The 23,945-nt window shown below is 36.0% G+C and overlaps 1 protein-coding gene across 1 annotated transcript in view; it reads right to left on the bottom strand.

Annotated features, from left to right (window-relative positions):
* LOC137240337 (golgin subfamily A member 6-like protein 1) overlaps positions 1-23,945 on the bottom strand; it is a 205,810-nt gene that overhangs the window by 137,643 nt on the left and 44,222 nt on the right. The window contains exon 3 of the mRNA XM_067766443.1: positions 13,381-13,649. Within this exon, the coding sequence (XP_067622544.1) occupies positions 13,381-13,649 (269 nt within the window). The remainder of the gene's footprint in view (positions 1-13,380; positions 13,650-23,945) is intronic.

The following is a 23,945-nucleotide window of genomic DNA, read 5'->3' as shown; positions in this document are numbered from 1 at the left end:
ACTCCAATTATGATTTCATCAACAATCTATGCCACTATAAAAATGTGTAGTACCGTGATGTTCCCAATTGTGACTTCACATGCTACTTCTCCAATTACCTGAGTGTCCTTTCCAGTGGCTGTACGCAATCTTGCTCCATGCAAAGGTCTTATCTTCCTGTTGACTAAGTTCGATCGAATTATGGAATGACATGCACCCGTATCTACAGTCAGTAAACGTTCCTTTCCATCCACATGCCCTCCGACAGACTTGGGAATTTGCTCATCTCCTTCAGCTCTGCGTGTACGGCCACCCACATTGTTGGAACTATTAGGACCGGTGCTGCAATGACGTGCAATGTGATCTGGGTTGCCGCACTTTAAACATTTCATAACTCCGGCATTTTTCTGTTGTGATCCCTTCGGTGCTTCCAAAATTGTGTCTACCAACTCTGGCCTTTCTACTTCCACACGATGAGCTTTGTATGCTGGTTTACTAAATAGTGACGCCGTTTCCTGAGTCAATGCATGGGATACCGTTTCAGCAAATATTTGCTTTGGGTTCTCATATGTGGCTCGCTTCGTTTCGACGTCCCGTATGCCCTTTATGAAGCTCTGATTTTTTACCCTTTCATTGTATTCCACGGGTGCGTCCGCATTTGCCAGCTTCTGTATACGACCTCTCAATGTTTCAATCTCGGCATTGATTTTGTCCTCGAGTTGTAAAATGTTTGTATCCTGTGCCTCCAGCTTCGATGATAGTCTTATCTCCTGTGCCTCCAGCTGCGAGGATATGCGAGCCTCTTGTGCTTTTAACTGCTCAACCAACTGAGATGTCATATATGTCTTCTGTTCTCCCAGTTGAGATGTTATAAGTTTCCTGCTATTCCAGTTGGGATGACATTTGCGGACGACATTTCTGAAATACGCCTTTCTTGTCCTTCAATCTTGGATGTTATACGGTTATCCTTCGATTCCAGTTGAGATGACATTTCATTTCTGAAATGCGTGCTCCTGTGCTTCCATCTTGGATGTTATACGGTTCTCCTGCGATTCCATTTGAGATGTAATACGTGCCTCTTGCGATCCCAGTTGGGATACCGCTGTCGGTGTGTGTGTAGATATTGCAGCCAATATCATACTCAAGTCTGTGTTCGCCACTAGTTGTGGCTGGATCTTCAAATCACTTAACTTGGCCATGTCGTTGCTGTCCTTGAAATCTTCGGAATTTATACAACAATTCCTCTTCTAACACCAACTGTAACGAATTTAGGGAAACTCTGCTTACTTGCAACCTTCTGCTAAGGTTCGAATCGCTAAACTGTTGAATAAATTACTCCAATATTCTTTATTAGAAAATGGTCTCTATTAGACTACTTTGGGAATAGTACAATTATACTTCACAATTAAACTTCACTTCGCAACTGATAGCGTTCTTAAATCAATCTGATTAATCATTAAACTCAGCTTACGCTGCTTTTATACTCTCTGTTGCTTCGTCAGAATATTTCTCCAAAGGTCTAGTCTCCTGCTTGGTTACCAGCGATATACATGTATATTTGTAGTTTAAGTGTTTCTCATAGTCATATGCGTATGTAACATTTCCGCTGATGACTACATGTGTGTGCGTGAAATATCTCTCCGCCGCGTTCTATGTATGTGTATAAATAATGATTTATGTGTTCATGTACACCAGTGTGACTTGCTTCATGTTTTTGTTGTTGCCTAGTGATGTTGTAATAATAATGCTTGTTCGGTATTGAACAAGCAACACTAGATTATTATAAGATTGTTGCCACAGGGCGTCGCCACAAGTTCTTTGACATATTTGTATAGTTTTTGAACACACCCATCAATGTATTTTCATAATCGTATTCGAGCTGTTCAGTTGAGCATCAACCATCGGCGTGACAACATTTTTATCATCATTAAATTACATATTGTTATTACAAATAAAATACAACTGGCTATTAAATATAATAAATACCACAATTATTACATGATGTCAGAAGTAAAACTTGAAAAAGAGTATTAGATCATATTTTGGAAAGTGGATTATTGAAACTCATTGAATTTTTCGGAAGACACAGCGTGTTCGATATCAAAAAAAGGAGTTCAAAGTAAAAGGGTGACGTCACATTGTGAAACTATACGCAATATTGCAAGTTGTGGTGAAATAGCATACGAAAAGCGGAAAATCGCCGGATAATGGGAGCAGCATAATCCGAAAAGTGGATATGATCAAAAAATAATCATCGGAAAATATTTATCGTAAATATTGGTGGAAAGTCAAACAAATAACGCGAAATAATGTCAAACGAACGGCCATTGGAGGAGTTGGATTGCCCAAACATGGAAAAAAGAACGGCGAGCATGGAAAAATGAATTTTTAATGTACATGCGGGCAGCTGACAAAACAACGGGAACCGAATCAACAAAAATTGCCACCATTGTGTGGCTAATTGGTCGGCAAGCACGAGAAATTTACGACACATTGTCTGCATATGATAGGACCATGGTTCAATTATGTACAGGTTGGCTCATCTCATCAGCTGATTTTATTTATGTCATTGCATGGTCGAAGGGATTGTCAAAAGGAGATAGCAAACTCAAAATGAAACCAACACATTGGCAACATTTTACTTACACATACAAAAACTGCTAAGTTTTATGTTTCCATTCCATACCATTCGCACCAACACCAATACACAGATTTTGACAATTTGAACAGACATATTTTTTTGCTTTACAGATGAGCCAACCTGTATATAGTTGAACAATGGATAGGACAGAAAATGGAATTCTTGGAATCGTAGCTCAGAATGTGGAAAGGAATCAAAACAGTGGTGGCGCAGCAGCCAATCAACGAACATTGGATGAAGTGTTGAAAGCATTTGACGAATATTGCATCCCAAAGAAGAATATAACAATGGAATTGTTGAAATTCAACAACATTTTGCAGAAAGAGAAGCAACCATTTGTTGAATTTGAAACAGAACTCCGTAAGCAAATTGAGTTTTGTGAATACAGCTGTAATGGAGTATCATACAACGAGCGTATGCTGAACGATCGCATCATCATTGGCCTGTACGACAAGAAATTGCAGTTGAAGTTATTGGATGCCAAGGATGAGCCCCTAGAGAAAGTCATTGTAATGTGCATAACATTTGTAGTAGCCAAAGAAAATAAGATTTTGGTGAACACAAATCATCAATCAAGTGTCAACAGGGTGGCGGAGCATCAGTCAAAGGAAACAATCGATGCTATAACACGTCGCTTTCACAATTGTGGAAATGAATTCACAGTAAATCATTTGCAATCGTGCAAGGCTAAGGATATCAATTGTCGATCATGTGGACGCAAGGGCCATTTCCAGCGATTTTGCAAATCAAAAGGAAAGCAAATGGACAACAAAGGAATCAAATCAGAAAACAATGGATATGGAAAATCGGACAACAACATTAATATTGTTAACAGCCACAATATTCGCTTGACTGGGATAGCTCAGATAAGTTTGTGAAAATCATTGATGGAAGTGCGGATAGGGATATTAAAATAAATCGTGGTTATAGAATAAACTCGAAAAACGTAGGAAATCATAAGAAGCGATGGTATAAGGAGTACCAGATAGGAAATCAATTGGTTAGGTTTAAAATCGACACTGGATCAGAGGTAGATTGCATTCCGATGAAAATGTTAAAAAAATTAAAAACAAAATTGGAAAATGAAAATTATTTGGTCTTTGATTATAATGGGAATAAAGTAAATGTTTTTGGAACAGTTGTATTAAAATGTATTGATCAAAAGTCAAAAAAGGAACAGTCTTCTCACTTTATTGTCGTGAATGACGCGTGTGAACCGATACTCGGTCTTGAATCATGTGAAAGATTTGGATTGGTTAAGCGAAATGATGTGGGCTTCGGTCGCGTGTTTGACATTAACGAAGGAAGAATTTTTAAAAAACAATAGTGATATTTTTGAAGGTTTGGGTAAATTTCCAAGGAAATTTTCGATTAATTTGAAGGAAAATTCAAAACCGGTCCTTCATTATAAGAAACGGATACCGCTCGCATTAACGGATAAATTGAAGTTACAATTGAACAAAATGGTACAGGAAGGAACCATTTCACCTGTTGATTACCCAACCGACTGGGTCAATAATTAGCAAATCGTGGAAAAGCCAGGGTGAACTTCGAATTTGTTTAGATACGAAACCACTAAATGCATGTATTAGACGCGAACATTTTTTGATGCCAACATTTGATGACTTAGTATCGGGCATAGCAAATAAACGCGTCTTTTCGGTTCTTGATTTGAAAAGCGGATATTGGCAAAGGGAATTAGACGAAGCGATTTCCGTTTTAACAACGTTTATGACCCCGTTTGGCCAATTCAAGTTTAATCGCGTACCGTTTGGGGTGAATTTCGTGCCAGAGTTGTTTTAGCGAGAAATGATTGGAATGTTTGGAGACATCGAGGTTGTCAATTTACTATGACGATATTGGTATTGGTGCGAAAACCGGGGAGGAACGAACGGATTATGAATAAAGTAATTGAAAGAGCGCGGAAGAATAATATTAAATTTAACCCGGAAAAGATTCAGTACCGTAAATACGAGGTCAAATTCATGGGAAATATTTTATCGGACGGGAAGGTAATAATAGGTTCGAAATATTGGGACGCAATTTTGAAAACAAAAAGGTCAGAAAATAAGCCGGCGGTATTACGTTCTCTGCGACTTCTGAAATATTTGGCAAAATTCATTCCTAATATTTCAAAGCAATCAGCGGGATTGCAAAATTTAACCCGAAATGGTGTTGAATATAAATGGACGGAAGAGCATGAAACCGAGTTTAAAAATTTGATTAAGACCATCGGAACCGGTGCTGGCAATGTACGATCCGAAGTCACCGGTTGTTGTGCAAACGGATTCGTCAAAGGACGGATTGGGTTGTACAATTCTCCATAATGAACAGCCAGCAGCATACGCATCGCGAACATTAAGTAAAAGCGAACAAAAGTGGGCTCAGATATATATAAGGAGTTGTTGGCAATTGTCTTCGCGTGTCAACGATTTCATTTTTATTTGTATGGACGTGAATTCACAGCGAATGTTCATGGCACTTTTTAAATATCCCAGCTTGACTGTTGTTTACAAGCCCGATTTAACGGGAATTATTGATTCAGTAACGAAATCGGTGTGTTTATCGAAGCAAAACTATGCTTTTTGTCGTCCAATCATTGAACGTGATGAGAAATTTTTACGGATTTGTCGATATGTTGAGAACGGTTGGCCGAATTATCATCTACTGGACGATGTGAGCCGCGATTTTTATGGATTCAAAAATGAACTGCATTTTGAAAACGGCTTACTTTTTCGCGATCATAGACTAGTAATTCCATTAGAATTACGAGACCGACTCAGAAAATGGCAACACGCCCCACATCGTGGAATCGGAAAGACTCTTGCACGTGCAAGAATGCATTATTATTGGCCAGGTATGAACGGTCAGATAAAGGAATTCGTAAAATCCTGTGTCATTTGTGAGAAGTTCACACGGAACAATCAAAAAGAAGAGCTGATTCAAGGGGAGCCACCATAGTATCCGTTTTATCTGGTATCAGCGGACTTGTTCAAATACGCGGGATCGGATTTTTTGTCATACATAGACACGTATTCGGGATATTTAATCGTAGAACGCTTGAAAAATAAAACAGCGAGTAACCTCATAAATAAACTTAAAAACAACTTCGATAAAATTGGATATCCAACAATAATTAAATCGGATAACGTACCATTCAACTCACGTGAATCTGAAGCATTCGCGAATGAGTATAATATCATAATGAAATTCTCAAGCCCTCGGTATCCACAAAGCAATGGATTAGCAGAGAAAAGTATTGCGATTAAGAATATTTTGAAACGTAGTGTCGAAGCTCGTGACGCGGAAAACTATCAATATCGTGTTGTGGAATACAACACAACACCTGTGGCGAGCATGCGACTCGCACCAGCCCAATTACACTGGTGTACATCCAAAATGCACCAGATACGCCATTATGAAATTCCTATGTAAAATCACCCCCTGATTTCGAAAATCAAGGTTATTTTTAATTCTATGATAACGTGTTTGAGATATTTACGAATTATCGTTTTTTGGGTCCAAGAACGAAATTAGCAATTCCAAAACGGTAAAGCTTTTAAAAGGCAATAAAGTTTGCCATAAACTGTGCATACAACACTTTTTGCTAGGTTCTGCAGATTCATAGATAACGAACAATCATTACGGATTTTTAAAACTTTTTTGTAAAAATATAAAAAAATTTGTACTTTGCGAGAAAAGATCTCGAAAACTTTTTATTTTTTTGTAGATTTTTTTCCCCTCTAAGCTCTGTTTTATTATAAAAAAAAGTTAGATTTCGTTCAACAAAATCGATGAACTTATACAAAAGTTATAAGTATTCAAATAAATATATCCATATATTAAAACTTAAGTACCCTACAAATAATAGCATATGTACATATGATTCTGTCTTAACTCTATGATCTTATTTTATAATTGAAAAAGTTATGTGTCTCGTTTTGACGCTTATTTAAATTAGGATCGGTTTCTCTTATGAGAAACCAACAGTAGTCACCCATCATAGCGACATCCCAGAATCCTTAATACCGACTTTAAATCACTTTTATTTGCTGGTGAAACCTTTCGTCCTGCTCGTCACTTTCGACGCCAAGATTTTGCGAGAAAAAAATGTAAATGGGAGTGTAGAAAATGAATTTTTAAAGGCATATTTAATACTGAAAGAAAATAAAAAAGTATATTAGATAAATACATAAGTGACATATTAGTATATAATTTTCTTAGGCTGGATTTATCTTTCAATTCAGAACAAATTTTTCTCGTTCTTGTTTGTTCGGAACTGGACGAGGAATTCAGATGTAGGGCTATATATTCTCATGTAAATTTAAAAATTTTCATACAAATTTTTTGTTTATCAGGCAGATAGGTTTTAAAGTTAACTGAGAAAACGGTCTTAAATGTTTTTTATTTACCATTTCTGCATAGCTTTTGATTAAGCTGTTCACTATCATCTCATAGTTAGGACTTCTGTGTTTGCCTAAAAAAGAAGTAACGACCTTTTCAAAAGAATCCCAAGCTGCTGCCTCCACTGGTGGCAATAGCTCTTTGAAATGGTTATTGGTCATCATTTTCCTTATTTGCGGTCCCACAAAAATCCCTTCCTTTATTTTTGCTTCTGAAATCTCTGGAAAGATTGTCTTCAAATGATGAAAAGCTTCGCCTTCTTTGTCCAAAGCCTTGACAAAGTTTTTGATAAGGCCGAGCTTGATGTGGAGCGGCGGCAGAATTATTTTTTCCTTCTTTATAAGTGGCAAATATTTTATGTTATCCACCCCAACTTGTAACTTGATTCGTTCTGGCCAATCCTTTATGATGTAGTGGTCTTGACAAGCTCGGCTATCCCATTTGCATAGAAAGCAACAGTATTTTGTGTATCCACTTTGTAGACCACATAGCATTCCAATGACTTTCAGAATGGCACATATTTTCCAATCATGTTCTTCGAATATTCGAATATATATGACCAGGAGCGGGTGCAATTGACATTTACATACAATAATGCAATGCAAAAATTGTTTAGTAATACCAAGGACAAAATAGAAAAATATGATAAATCTGACGTAATATACAAAATTCCATGCAAGGGTGACGGGTCCCTCGTATGCAATAAAGTATATGTGGGCACTACAAAATCTAAACTGAAGACAAGGATTTCCGTGCATAAATCTAACATAAAAAACTGAGGCCAGCCTTATACCCACAAAACGGATTTAACTCAATATTGCAGAGCCACCGGTCATTCTCCAGATTTAGAAAACGTAGCTATATTCCAAATAGAGAGAGGGTATAAAAAGAGATTTACATTAGAGATGCTGCACAGCGTTGACAGATTGACGACGCCGTCGTCATTTTGACGATTTTCAACTAGAACGATGCTTGGACGATTTTGTAATGAAAAATGCCGATTTAAGCCTTCTATGTAAGATTTGTTTTAAATATCCAAACACCAAGAAATTACATATATTTAAAATTGAGGTACAAGCTTTATTGAACATTGTATACCTTATACTAAAAATATGATAGCCTTTGCTGCAGACGGAGCCAATAACATGACCGGCTCGAAGCATTCGGTCGCCCGAATTCTTGAAAAAATTCCTAACAATATTACCTTTAAATGTGTATGTCATTCTTTGGCGCTTTGCTCTTCGTATGCCTGCTTAAAGCTACCCAGCAGTGTAGAAACATTGGTGCGCAATGTGTATAATTACGTTTCCAATAGTTCTCAGAGAAGTACCTACTCAATTGAAAAATATATTTGCGCTATTGGAATTGCAGCCAAAAAAGAAGCTGCATCCATGTCAAACTCGCTGGCTATCCTTAGAGGCAGTAGTATACAGGGTATTAGAACTTTATGAGCCATTAAAAATATTTTTTAGCTTCGCTGTTAATGTTGACAAAATAGACAGTGCAAAACCCATTCTTGATAACTTGGATGACATGAATGAAATTTATCTCTCCTTCTTGAAGCATATCCTTCAAAATATTAATAAAGTTAATATACTCAGAGAAAAAATCGTTCTAAAACGAACGAAACAAGTTCAAAATGAAGAACATTCGTTGACAAAACTCTGTTAAGTACGTTTTTTCTTAACTCGTGACCGATGGGCTTTTTTAAGAACAGTTTTTCCAAGCAAACCGTTCGTATTTTATGACCAGTTTGGTATTGATGCGTGAACCTCCCGTGCTCATTTCAAACACTACTTGGGCTTGATTTAAGATTTTTCGTTCACACGCTTCGAGAACGTTTTGTGGTCGATTTAACAGTTTTCGGTTTCAATTCAAGAACGGGTTGTGCTTGATCATTAGTGTGAGGAAGTTATTTTTAAATTATTACCCATTTATTTTTTATTAATAAATAAGTTTTTTGTTATTAGTAAAAAATATTAATAACAGAAAAATTATTATTAAAAGCCAATGCATTTTTTCATGTATTTCTCTTATCGAGAAATTTTTCTTATTTGATGATGCAATCTGAATATATATTTAAAACATTTCATAACAAGTTTGAGAATTACCTGTGCATATGTGAATGGAGCTGAAGGAAAAATAAGAGTTAAAAAATAGAATATAAAAAAATCGTTTTAAAAAACTTCAGAGTTTGACGGTGATCGAACTCTCGCCACACGATTGCAACTGCAACATCACAGCCGCTGGGCCACTACAGCTGCTTGATAACTTGTGCCAAATGTTGTATTTAACATTGTAGTACCAACGAATTATACCGTTTCTTTTTTCTTGAACTTAATTTAAGAACATTGTTCTTAATTGGAGAACATTGTTCTCATTAATAGAACATTTGTTCATATTTGAAGACCGGCCGTTCTCTTTTCAAGAAAATGGTTGTCAGTTCAAGAACAAGGTTGTTGTTTTGAAAAAAGGTCGTTCGTTTTTCAAGTGCAAAAAAGTAAGAACATGAAAAGCTTGAATTGAGTCCGGTTGTGCTGGATTTTAGAACGGCGGTTTTCTCTGAGTGTAAAATTTTCTAGAGTGAGGGGCTTCAATTACATAATATGTATTCGGTAAGACTTTATTTAAGTATTATTTATTTAAGTATATATGTATAATTTTGTAAAGCCAGAATGTATTACATTATACTGTTTTCACACGGACGGCTTATTGAATAATAAAAGCAGTTTTCTACATTAAGCTCAATCTTCCCTACAAAATTCGAATCTATAATTATTTCATTAGTAGCTAATCGAATGCTAATGAAGTCAAAAGCACAATGCAACTCTGTTGGCCGCGTTCCGCTTCTTAGTTTTTGGTGTGTTCAGTGCTTAAAAATGTCATTTGTCAAAGTAAATGTCATTGTCTGCATGGCGGAACGATACAAGGTGGCCGCATGGAACAGCTGATTATAACCTTTTTTATTTGATTTGATACATCAACTACCGGCGCAGTACGATTTTGACATGTGTCCATCGAATTTACAAGTACATGGAATTTTTTTGTTTGTAGGTATGTCACCATGCTGCCACCTTGTATCGTTCCGCCATGATTGTCTGTCATATAGCATTGTCATTTTATTCGCTTGACATTTCATCTTTCATACTAATCGAGCAGTTACTTCTGTGTGAAAGCAAAAAATTTACGATTTCATTAGAAGGTGAAATGACATCATTAAGTTTCTGTGTGAAAACAGTATTAGACAACATAGAAATTATAGATTATAAAAACATTTCAAATATATTGCAAAGTGATCAGATTTATATAGGAGTTTATGCGATGGATAAGCTTATCGCCTCTAACATTTCCGAGCAAGAAGAAGCCAAATTTCGTAATTGTGTAAACAAATTAGAAAGCGTTTTGATTTTAACAATGTTGTTCTACAGAACTTAACTTTCATGGATCCCAAAGAAGTTGCTGGAAAAAAATTGATTCTTTGCATATGGCCTTGCGTTTATGCGAGGTTCGATTCGAGCTCAAATGAAACAAAAGGAAAATAATTGTTGAAATGACTGAAAACAAGTACCTTTTGTATGTAATACAAAATTTATCTTTTAAGACGTTTTTGTTATTTATAAAATAAAACGAAATGAATTAAAAACGATTTTATATGTTGTATGTTACAACAAAAAATAACAATCAAAGACAATTTTCAGAAAAGCACTTTTAAAGTTAATATTGTTGAATGAAATCCGGGGATCTTATTTTGGTTTCCGGCGAATACAATCGTACGTCCCCTGGTAATAACCCAACTTCGTCCTAACTTATAGATATGATGATTTTTGACGATTTTTTGAGCGGCGTCTGACGACTTGGAAAAAAAATATGGCAACTCTGATGCTGCATATCATTAATACTCCAAGAGATCAACGCATGAATTTTAATGCGGATACAGAGAAGTGCGCCTCTGCCTACAGGAATTTAATAAGCAGCAGGTGTTTGTCCGTTTGTACATTCATCATGTTTGGCGTCGCCTACTTATAAATTAACGTTTTGTTGTTTGTGTAATATTTTTTTTACATTACTGTTTTTTAGTTCCTTAAACACTCTTCCTTTGTATTTATGTATATTTTTTAAATTGTTAAGTTAGTCCACCAGGTGTATTCCACGGTGTGTGTATTTTGGTAATATTTTATGTTTCTTGTTTTTTATATTATTAATGTTTTCAGTCCTAAAGATGACTTCAGAATGAAGTCGAAATATTGACAAAAATAAAAATTGGCAAATATATGTTTACACCTAATCATTTTGTGGTTTAAATTTATATATATTTGATCTGGCTTAGAGCTTGACTATTATTTAAACATTAACCATGAAGGCCGATAAAACAACAACAACAATAAGAATTTTTTTTCCACCCTCGGTTTATTGATATCGAACTCAAAACGCGAATTCTAATACCTTTCAACATGTTTTATCAGTCAACCCCACGTAAAAAATATCCTCTTAAAAGAATAAGAACATAATCGTAATGTAAAAACGCCTGGCTTTTACCCAGCGCGTCGTCTACCTTTTCCGTCCCATTTTTCTCCCTTTTTATCTCTTTTCATTATTTTACCCTTATACCTCTCTATCTTTCCGAAAATAAAAGCTTTTCAAATAATAATCTGGTCTAGAACGCATCCCTGAACCAAATTTAAAGAAAATCCCACCATAAATGAAACTTATTTATATTAGGTCGCCCTGGTCCACTTCCCGGAAAGAAAAGTTTCCCAAATATAAGCCTAGTTAAATAAGTACCTCTGTACCAAGCGAGCGGCACCATAAATCCTATTTTTTAGATTAGGTCTTCCATGGTCAACTTCCCGGAAAGAAAAGTTTCTCAATGATAATGTAGCCATAGCGGTGTCTCTGTACCTGGTTTCAAGCAAATCGGACCATTGCTTACCTATTTCAACTTTAAATATTGAAAATTATGTTTACATACACTTTCTGCAAAATGCGGATAGAAGGGGTTAACTCTAATTTATATGAAAAACATGGTGTTAGTACTAGAATAGGTTTAAAAGGCGAATGCAAAGTTAAAACTCTTCGAAAAAAGCACAACTAGATGACAATAAAGGCAAAATCACATACGAATTTTGCGTTATTTTGGCGTAGGTCACTTTTGCTTGGTACAAATCAAACATTTTGAATTTTTGTCATGTTAAAAAATTGAAAATAGCAAAAATTTCCCAAGGCAGTGGTTCTATTTACCGGATTTTTCTCGACCAAGGGCTGTCATTTCAGTGTAACCCCATTTAATTTGTTGCGTCCCTGGTCGCACCTATTGGATGGGGCGAAGCACTGCTGCAACAACAACGAATACAAAATTATTTTTAAAATTACATTGAGACCAGATGAAAATTGTAAGATATTTTATAAATTTTAAGACATTACAAGAATTTATTCACAACGCCAGCAAAATGTAATGAATTAGTTTTGTGTTTTTTCGGCGTTGCCGTTGCATAATTGCCGTTGTAAATTGAGAAGCAATAAAGGCGTGTGCGTTGTTGACGCAACGTAACCGATGAAACAACATATCGAATGTGCTTCGGCATAGCTAGACATTATTCGAATAAAGTTTTATTTAGATAATTATTGGAATGAAAATGTATGTATGTACCTTAAGAAAATGTATGAATAAATTACCATTGAAAAAAATTTTCATAGATAATTTTTTTTTTGGAATCATTTTTAATTAAAAACTATTTTCAAAACCTCATTCAAATATGAAGCAAACAAAATATTTTTTAATGTTAACTCCAAGAAAGCAAGTGTTTTTCTTGTTTATTTGTCACGGCCGAAACGAAGAAAGCAGCAAGGCATTAAATTGTTATCTTATGATGATGTCAAAGCATTAACGCTTTAAAATTGTTTATGTTTTTTAGGCCTTAAGAGCCATTCGCAGTTCTAGTGTTAGCGCTAAAGAAATATTTTGAATAACTTCTTTAGCATGGAAATAGGAACAGACAAGAATTTTTGACGTTTGACGATGCGCAATGGACATAGAATATTGAATTTTAATTGATTTTAACGAATGTTTAACTTTGTTATTATTTCTTAGTAAAACCAGAGCTGCCGTAGAATTTTCTTGAGATATGTGTAAGACTTTTGGGTTTTTTTAGAACTGCATACGACTCTTAACGATGGATAAATAATAATGCTATAGCGGAGTAGTACATATAGAGAGTGGCGATAACCTCTCGTATAGCATTTTACTCCCATCGCATTGATTTTAGAATGCGTCAGTGAGTTAGCCTTTGAAATCTTAAAAAAGCAATCGAGGATTTTTTATTCGTACGGCCCAATTATACGGAAAGCTTGTAAAATACCTGAACTCTTCTTCTAGCTGTTTATAATCACCGCACAAAGCATTGAATTGCCGTTTGAGCTCATTGTTTGCATCCTGAAGACGTTTTGTGCAATCCTTTTGTGAAGACTCATTCCGTAGCATGATATGCTGCTGCTCCTTTATTACATCATGGGCCGTGTATAGTTCCCTTTCGGTTTTCAATAATTTCTCCGTGAGACACCTTTGTTTGTTCAGCAATAAGGCTTCTTTCTCTTTTAAAGCTAGTACCTCGTCCCTTAACAGATTGCGCTAAAAACACTCAAAACAAAATTAACTTAGAATTAGGAAAATAGAATATAAGACATTTTCCTAATTTTGATTTGAATTTTTTTTATTAATGAACAAAATGTTTTTGTATATCAGAAAACATTCTGGATTGATTAAAATTGAATTCAGTTATTAACTCAAGCCTAAATATCGGGTTATTTGATTATATTTTTAATCAGTACACAAAATTAAAATACACTACATCGAAATAATTTCAAGATGACATGAATACCCCAAGTGATCTGAGAAAATGAATTAGCTCGGGTTTTTAGTAGAATTTCAACTCAATTTGTCAGTTAAACTATGTCAGGGAAAATCGAGCAATGAGAACAAACATCTGACGAATTTCAGTGTGAACTGTCAAAACTCGTAAATTCGCGGGAAGGAATTCACCATCGGCTGTCTGGTTGAACAGAATTTTAAATGTTTGGTTAACAGAATAAAGTTTGATGAATGTTAATGAACATAAATTTCTACAATAAACCTGTATCGATTCTGTATGCAACATTACAAAAGCGAGCAAAATGCTGAAAATTTTATCGTTCGGCACACAAAGGAACTTTGGAAGAAATGTTTTATTTTGGAAATATGTTCTTTCATATTTATTTTGAATAAAATAATTATTTACACATATGTACATACATAACTGCTGTTCCTGATTTAAATTGGCATATACACTTCTTCTCTTTTGAACAAAATAATATTGAATAAAATAATTATTAGTACATATGTACATAACTGCTATTCTTCATTTAAATTGACATAGACAATGAACATATAATTTCTCTAATCATCTCCGCAATGATAAGTATTTCGGGCTTTGTTTCATTGTAACCACAAAACCATGGATGTACGCCCTGGTTAGTGTGTAGACATTGACATTTTAAAAAAGTCATTACCACCTTTCATTTGATACCCATATCGTACAAACTAATTCTAGAGTCACCCCTGGTCCACCTTTATGGCGATATCTCGAAAAGGCGTCCACCTATAGAACTAAGGCCCACGACCTTTTAAAATACTCATTAACACCTTTCATTTGATACCCATATCGTACAAACGCATTCTAGAGTCACCCCTGGTCCACCTTTATTGCGATATCTCGAAAAGGCGTCCACCTATAGAACTGAGGCCCACGACCTTTTAAAATAATCATTAACACCTTTCATTTGATACCCATATCGTACAAACAAATTCTAGAGTCACCCCTGGTCCACCTTTATAGCGATATCTCGAAAAGGCGTCCACCTATAGATCTAAGGCCCACGCCCTTTTAAAAAACTCATTAACACCTTTCGTTTGATACCCATATCGTACAAACAAATTCTAGAGTCAACCCTGGTCCACCTTTATAACGATATCCCGAAAACGCGTCCACCTATAAAACTAAGGCCCACTCCATTTTAGAAAAGTCATTACCACCTTTCATTTGATACCCATATCGTACAAACAAATTCTAGAGTCACCCCTGGTCCACCTTTATGGCGATATCTCGAAAAGGCGTCCACCTATAGAACTAAGGCCCACGACCTTTTAAAATACTCATTAACACCTTTCATATGATACCCATATCGTACAAACGCATTCTAGAGTCACCCGTGGTCCACCTTTATTGCGATATCTCGAAAAGGCGTCCACCTATAGAACTGAGGCCCACGACCTTTTAAAATAATCATTAACACCTTTCATTTGATACCCATATCGTACAAACAAATTCTAGAGTCACCCCTGGTCCACCTTTATGTCGATATCTCGAAAAGGCGCCCACCTATAGAACTAAGGCCGACTCCCTTTTTAAATACTCATTAACACCTTTCATGTGATACCCATATCGTGCAAACAAATTCTAGAGTCACCCCTTGTCCACCCTTATGACGATATCTCGAAAAGGCATCCACCCATAGAACTAAGGCCCACTATCTTTTAAAATACTCATTAACACCTTTCGTTTGATACCCATATTGTACAAACGCATTCTAGAGTCACCCCTGGTCCACCTTTATTGCGATATCTCGAAAAGGCGTCCACCTATAGAACTAAGGCCCACGACCTTTTAAAATAATCATTAACACCTTTCATTTGATACCCATATCGTACAAACAAATTCTAGAGTCACCCCTGGTCCACCTTTATGGCGATATCTCGAAAAGGCGTCCACCTATAGAACTAAGGCCCACGACCTTTTAAAATACTCATTTACACCTTTCGTTTGATACCTATATCGTACAAACGCATTCTAGAGTCACCCCTGGTCCACCTTTATTGCGATATCTCGAAAAGGCGTCCACCTATAGAACTAAGGCCCACGACCTTTTAAAATAATCATTAACACCTTTCATTTGATACCCATATCGTACAAACAAATTCTATAGTCACCCCTGGTCCACCTTTATGGTGATATCTCGAAAAGGCGTCCACCTATAGAACTAAGGCCCACTCCCTTTTAAAATACTCACTAGCACCTTTCGTTTGATACCCATATTGTAAAACGCATTCTGGGGTCACCCCTGGTCCACCTTTTTGGCGATATCTCGAAAAGGCGTCCACCTATAGAACTAAGGCCCACGACCTTTTAAAATACTCATTAACACCTTTCGTTTGATACCCATATCGTGCAAACAAATTCTAGAGTCACCATTGTCCACCCTTATGACGATATCTCGAAAAGGCGTCCACCCATAGAACTAAGGCCCACTACCTTTTAAAATACTCATTAACACCTTTCGTTTGATACCCATATTGTACAAACGCATTCTAGAGTCACCCTGGTCCACCTTTATGGCGATATCTCGAAAAGGCGTCCACCTATAGAACTAAGACCCACTCCCTTTTAAAATACTCATTAGCACCTTTCGTTTGATACCCATATTGTAAAACGCATTCTAGGGTCACCCGTCGTCCACCTTTGTGGCGATATCTCTAAAAGGCGTCCACCTATAGAACTAAGGCCCACGACCTTTTAAAATACTCATTAACACCTTTCATTTGATACCCATATCGTGCAAACAAATTCTAGATTCACCCCTTGTCCACCCTTATGACGATTTCTCGAAAAGGCGTCCACCCATAGAACTAAGGCCCACTACCTTTTAAAATACTCATTAACACCTTTCGTTTGATACCCATATTGTACAAACGCATTCTAGTGTCACCCCTGGTCCACCTTTATGGCGATATCTCGAAAAGGCGTCCACCTATAGAACTAAGGCCCACACCCTTTTAAAATACTCATTAACACCTTTTATTTGATACCCATATCGTACAAACAAATTCTAGAGTCACCCCTGGTCCACCTTTATAGCGATATCTCGAAAAGGCGTCCACCTATATATCTAAGGCCCACGCTCTTTTAAAAAACTCATTAACACCTTTCATTTGATACCCATATCGTACAAACAAATTCTAGAGTCACCCCTGATCCACCTTTATGGCGATATCTCGAAAAGGCGTCCACCCATAGAACTGAGGCCCACTCCCTTTTAAAATACTCATTAACACCTATCGTTTGATACCCATATTGTGCATTTTAGAGTCAACCCTGGTCTACCTTTATAACGATATCCCGAAAACGCGTCCACCTATAAAACTAAGGCCCACTCCATTTTAAAAAAGTCATTACCACCTTTCATTTGATACCCATATCGTACAAACAAATTCTAGAGTCACCCCTGGTCCACCTTTATGGCGATATCCCGAAAACGCGTCCACCTATAAAACTAAGGCCCACTCCATTTTAAAAAAGTCATTACCACCTTTCATTTGATACCCATATCGTACAAACAAATTCTAGAGTCACCCCTGGTCCACCTTTATGGCGATATCTCGAAAAGGCGTCCACCTATAGAACTAAGGCCCACGCCCTTTTAAAAAACTCATTAACACCTTTCATTTGATACCCATATCGTACAAACAAATTCTAGAGTCACTCCTGATCCACCTTTATGGCGATATCTCGAAAAGGCGTCCACCCATAGAACTGAGGCCCACTCCCGTTTAAAATAGTCATTAACACCTATCGTTTGATACCCATATTGTACTATCGTTTGATGCCCATATTGTGCATTCTAGAGTCAACCCTGGTCCACCTTTATAACGATATCCCGAAAAGGCGTCCACCTATAGATCTAAGGCCCACGCTCTTTTAAAAAACTCATTAACACCTTTCATTTGATACCCATATCGTACAAACAAATTCTAGAGTCACCCCTGATCCACCTTTATGGCGATATCTCGAAAAGGCGTCCACCCATAGAACTGAGGCCCACTCCCTTTTAAAATACTCATTAACACCTATCGTTTGATACCCATATTGTGCATTTTAGAGTCAACCCTGGTCTACCTTTATAACGATATCCCGAAAACGCGTCCACCTATAAAACTAAGGCCCACTACATTTTAAAAAAGTCATTACCACCTTTCATTTGATACCCATATCGTACAAACAAATTCTAGAATCACCCCTGGTCCACCTTTATGGCGATATCTCGAAAAGGCGTCCACCCATAGAACTAAGGCATACTCCCTTTTAAAAAAATCATTAGCACCTTTCGATTGACACCCATATTGTAAAACGCATTCTAGGGTCACCCCTGGTCCACCTTTGTGGCGATATCTCGAAAAGGCGTCCACCTATATAACTAAGGCCTACGACCTTTTAAAATACTCATTAACACCTTTCATTTGATACCCATATCGTACAAACGCATTCTAGAGTCACCCCTGCGATATCTCGAAAAGGCGTCCACCTATAGAACTAAGGCCCACGACCTTTTAAAATAATCATTAACACCTTTCATTTGATACCCATATCGTACAAACAAATTCTAGAGTCACCCCTGGTCCACCTTTATGGCGATATCTCGAAAAGGCGCCCACTTATAGAACTAAGGCCGACTCCCTTTTTAAATACTCATTAACACCTTTCATTTGATACCCATATCTTGCAAACAAATTCTAGAGTCACCCCTTGTCCACCCTTATGACGATATCTCGAAAAGGCGTCCACCCATAGAACTAAGGCCCACTACCTTTTAAAATACTCATTAACACCTTTCGTTTGATACCCATATTGTACAAACGCATTCTAGTCACCCCTGGTCCACCTTTATGGCGATATCTCGAAAAGGCGTCCACCTATAGAACTAAGGCCCACACCCTTTTAAAATACTCATTAACACCTCTCGTTTGATACCCATATCGTACAAACAAATTCTAGAGTCACCCCTGGTCCACCTTTATGGCGATATCCCTAAATGGCGTCCACCTATAGAACTATGGCCCACTCCCTCTTAAAATACTCTTTAGTACCTTCCATTTGATACACATGTCATACAAACACATTCCAGGCTTACCCTAGGATCATTTTCCTACATGGTGATTTTCCCTTATATTGTCTCCATAGCTCCCAACTGAGTATGTAATGTTCGGTTACACCCGAACTTAGACTTCCTTCTTTTTCTTTAAAATTTTGAATTTGATCTAAGACTTTGTACTTTTTGATTGTATTTTCTTAAATTTTCTACAAACTTTTCAGATGTAATTATAACGTTTTGGTATGGAGCTCCTTAAACAAAAATATAAAAATTATGTAAAAGCAAATGAAATTGGCATAGAATTATGGTGAAATTACTTGAAATTGAATTGAAAAATAGGGGCTTCCACACCACCCGGAATGTCCGCGTTGGCGCGCTACCGAAGTTAGTTTTGGGAGCTCGGTTCCCCAGTAGGCTATATCACCCATATACATATATCGCCCATTTACTTCAATAGTGTCATAATTCAAAAAACATGAACTTTTAGTTAAAAACGAAGAAATTTGCTAAAGGAATTTAACCTATTTCACGCCACCCGTTTAATTTTGTATAAATACATATCTAATATGTAAGTGTGACACAAAACAAAAATTTCGAGTAGAATAGAGGATACCTTCATAAAAAATAAAATAAAAATATAAACAAATTATGTAATGAAAAAGAAGGCAGAGTTTACTAAAAAAATGTTTAATTAAGGAAAAAAATAAGGTACTTAAATTGTAAAAAAATTAAGTGAAGTGAACAAAACAAACAGTTCCATATAAAAACGCTATTAGTGCACTTAGACTTTTTTCCGGGTTTTTGTGTGATCATTGTGGAAATATGAAGATTATAATGTTCGGATATTTAATGTTGAGATTCCCATTGAGATCTATTTACGCAATTAATTTTTATTAAATTTGTAAACACTCCAATTCGTGAATATATAGCACCATATCTACCATAAAATATCGTCTGTGAAGAATATAATACTAAGATATAACAAAGCAGAATAATTTGGAAAGAAAAGAAAAACAAACAAAACATTGAAATTTTTCACGCAAACATATTTACTAAAATAAAATTGATTTCATAACTTTAAGCGACATAAACAAATTAGGGTTATGGGATCTAAACATCCGATTAATGGATATATAATCCAACAAAGTTAGCCTAATTATAAATATAGTGGGTAATATACTGCCTGCGCAATACGGCCGCCATGATGCCGGTTGCCGTTTTCACCTAAAATCAAGGGACGTTTTCTTTTCGTTTAATATACAACGTGAAATTTTCCGATTCAGTCAAGTTGCATTTAAATAATAAACTAAGTTTAAATAAAAGAATATATAATAAAGTAAAATAAGAAATAAAATAAATTAGCATAAAAGACAATATAAAAAATTTAATGTTATATTTTTGTAACGTTTTTGTTTTTTGTTCAGAATAAGACGTACTTTATTTAAAATGGGGTATAATCTGCAAATGCAAAAACATTTTCGGGCAAATTTGCCATTAATTTTTATAAATGAATTTAGACAGTTTCAACAAAGTTAACTCATTATTTGTTATTTCATGTTTTTTTGAAAATAACTAAAATAAAAACCAAAGAATCTGTTAAATAAAGACTTATGTATTTACGTGTAAGTGAAATTTGCCACAAAATTGGGCCGGTCAAAAATTAATTCTAATAATTTGGAGCTTTTCGGCCGATAAAATAAAGACAAAACACAAGGTTTCTCTTTTCCTCCTACGCGTTTCGATGAAATTTTTTCATCTTCATCAGGGAGACTGTATATTTATAATAAAATATGATATAAAACAAAACAATCATTAACACATTACTTAGTATTACACAATTTACATCACTCTGTTGTTAACGTAATACTCACATTCAAAATATAACATTGAAACTTTCAACATATAACACATAAATAAACAAAACTTTACATTTAATTTAGTGCCTCCATTCATGTTTCCTGCTTCATCCATTGGCTGACAATGCCGTCATATAAGCGCAGTTTATATTGTTGACGTCTTCTTTGAAATTCATTGCAGTATTGATTTTTTGTTGTATTCGTAGAGCTTCCAGCGTCATTCGTGTTCGTTCTTTCCCCTCAACGTCTAATATCTTCGCGTTTTCGAAGTCTGCTGTGTGTCCTTTGTTGGTCAAATGTTCGCATAGTGCTGTTGTTGTTTTTCTATTTTTGGCGTCTAGTTTATGTTCGTTTATTCGTACAATTAGCGATCGCTTCGTCGTTCCAATGTATATTTGATTGCAAGTTTCTCCTGCGCTCCCATTACATTTTATTTCGTATACCACATTATGTTGTTGTTCTTTGTCGATTTTGTATTTTGTTTGTGTAAAGCAGGGATGCACCTTAACGTTAAGCTAATCGTTTATCAAAAAATTTCCACCGTTTCCGTTGAAACACTTCGAAATATTATCGATAAAGAAATTATCAAGATAAATTGTATCTCGTTTTTAACCGAAACGAAAAGCTTTCGTTAACGTTAAAAACGTGATACTTTATGTTTGAATTGTGCTGGCAATGCTAAAGCCATGGTGAAGCCGTAAGGTGGCAACAGCGAGCGGACATGCACACACAAACTCCATGTAATTTGTTTGTGTAATTCGTTTGTGGTAATGTCAAAAATTCTCTGAGAAATGTTCGTACTGTCAAAATTCATGAGAAAAGTTGCAATCAGCTTGGCTAACGCTTTCACCTTTAATTACTCCGCCACCAATCAGCTTTGCCAGCATAGCTTGAAATTTATAAACGATTTGATTTCGTTTTGATATGGCAGAAAACGAAACGAAATCATTTCGTTAATTTGACGTTCTTAACGTTAATAAACGAAACGAAAGGACTTTGTTTCGTTTAAAAAAAATAAATGTAAGGCGCGATAACCTCCGAAGAGATCTAAGGCCGAGCTTCTCTTCCAATTTGCGTCGTGCTCCTCTTGATTTTTCCCTACAAATTGGCCGGACGGGACCTACATGTTTTATGCCGACTCCGAACGGCATCTGCAAGGCAGATGAGTTTTCACTGAGAGCTTTTCATGGCAGAAATACAATCGGAGCGCTTGCCAGACACTGCCGAGGGGCGACCCCGCTTAGAAAAATTTTCTTCTAATTGAAAAATCTTATTTCTAAAATTTTGATGTTGCTTTGCCCGGGAGTTGAACCCAGGGCATACGGTGTGATAGGCGGAGCACGCTACCATCACACCACATGATCGTATTTATCGCTAGATGAATTGGTATATTAGTAAAGAGGGATACCACGTCGAAAGATACTAGGATTTCATCTTCAGCAATTGTGATATCATTTACTCAAGCGCAACTTAAATGATATCACAATTTCCGAAGATGAAATCCTAGTATCTTTCGACGTGGTATCCCTCTTTACTAATATACCAATTCATCTAGCGATAAATACGATCATAAAACAGTGGGGTGACCTAGAAATGCACACAACATTATCGAAGAAACAATCTCGAATTCTGCTTGAGAGATAACAACTATTTCACCTATGATGGTACGTTCTACCAACAGGTGTATGGCATGCCTATGGGGAATCCTCTATCGACCACTGTAGCTGATATAGTCTTAAACAAAATAATTGACGACAGCATTGCTGAGCTTAAATTAAAGGACATATATATCAAACACAGAAACAAATATGTAGGTGATATATTCGCTATAATTAAAACTAAGGACGTGGGAGAAATACTTAAAACACTAAATAACCAACATACCAAAATAAAATTTACAGTAGATAAAGAGAAAATCAACGAGTTGCCCTTCCTAGATATCGAAGTTATAAAATCGAACCAAACCCTAAAAACTAATTGGTATGCTAAAGCCGTATCATCATCTAGAATAATAAACTACCATTCAAATCACCCATAGATGCAAAAAAAGAACACGGCCATAAGCTTTATAAAGAAAATCTACAATTTAAGTGAACAGGAGTTCATGACCACAAATTTTAAAAAAATTAAAAATATTTTATATAAGAATGTCTACCCTAATACATTAATAGACGCATGGATAGCAACAACCATTAGTCAAACCAACTGCGCACAAAGCATCACTGAACAAAAGAATGCAAAAGAAAAGCAAATATATGCAGGCGTCAATTACATACCAGGATTAACGGACAACAAAACATTGTATAGCATCACACGCAACAACACTATAAAATTTGCGCATAAACCAAATCGAACTTTGAACACAATCTTTACACAAACAAAATACGAAATCGACAAAGAACAACAACATAATGTGGTATACGAAATAAAATGTAATGGGAGCGCAGGAGAAACTTGCAATCAAATATACATTGGAACGACGAAGCGATCGCTAAGTGTACGAATAAACGAACATAGACTAGACGCCAAATATAGAAAAACAACAACAGCACTATGCGAACATTTGACCAACAAAGGACACACAGCGGACTTCGAAAACGCGAAAACATTAGACGTTGAGGGGAAAGAACGAACGCGAATGACGCTGGAAGCTCTACGAATACAACAAAAATCAATACTGCAATGAATTTCAAAGAAGACGTCAACAATATAAACTGCGCTTATATGACGGCATTGTCAGCCAATGGATGAAGCAGGAAACATGAACGGAGGCAGTAAATTTAATGTCAAGTTTTGTTTATTTATGTGTTAGATGTTGAAAGTTTCAATGTTATATTTTGAATGTAAGTATTATGTTAACAACGGAGTGATGTAGATTGTGTAATACTAAGTATTGTGTTAATTTTTGTTTTGTTTTATATCATATTTCATTATAAATATACAGTCTCCCTGATGAAGATGAAAAAATTACATCGAAACGCGTAGGAGGAAAAGAGAAACCTTGTGTTTTGTCTTTATTTTATCGGCCGAAAAGCTCCATATAATTACAATTGTAACAAAAAATTGGGCCAAAATAAATATATTAAAAATTAATTCTATTTAAGATTTTT

This window comes from Eurosta solidaginis, chromosome 2, assembly GCF_040869045.1.
Source record: "Eurosta solidaginis isolate ZX-2024a chromosome 2, ASM4086904v1, whole genome shotgun sequence".
NCBI lineage: Eukaryota > Metazoa > Arthropoda > Insecta > Diptera > Tephritidae > Eurosta > Eurosta solidaginis.
The sequence above is the reverse complement of the archived record's forward strand: the minus strand, read 5'-3'. Positions and strand labels throughout refer to the sequence as shown.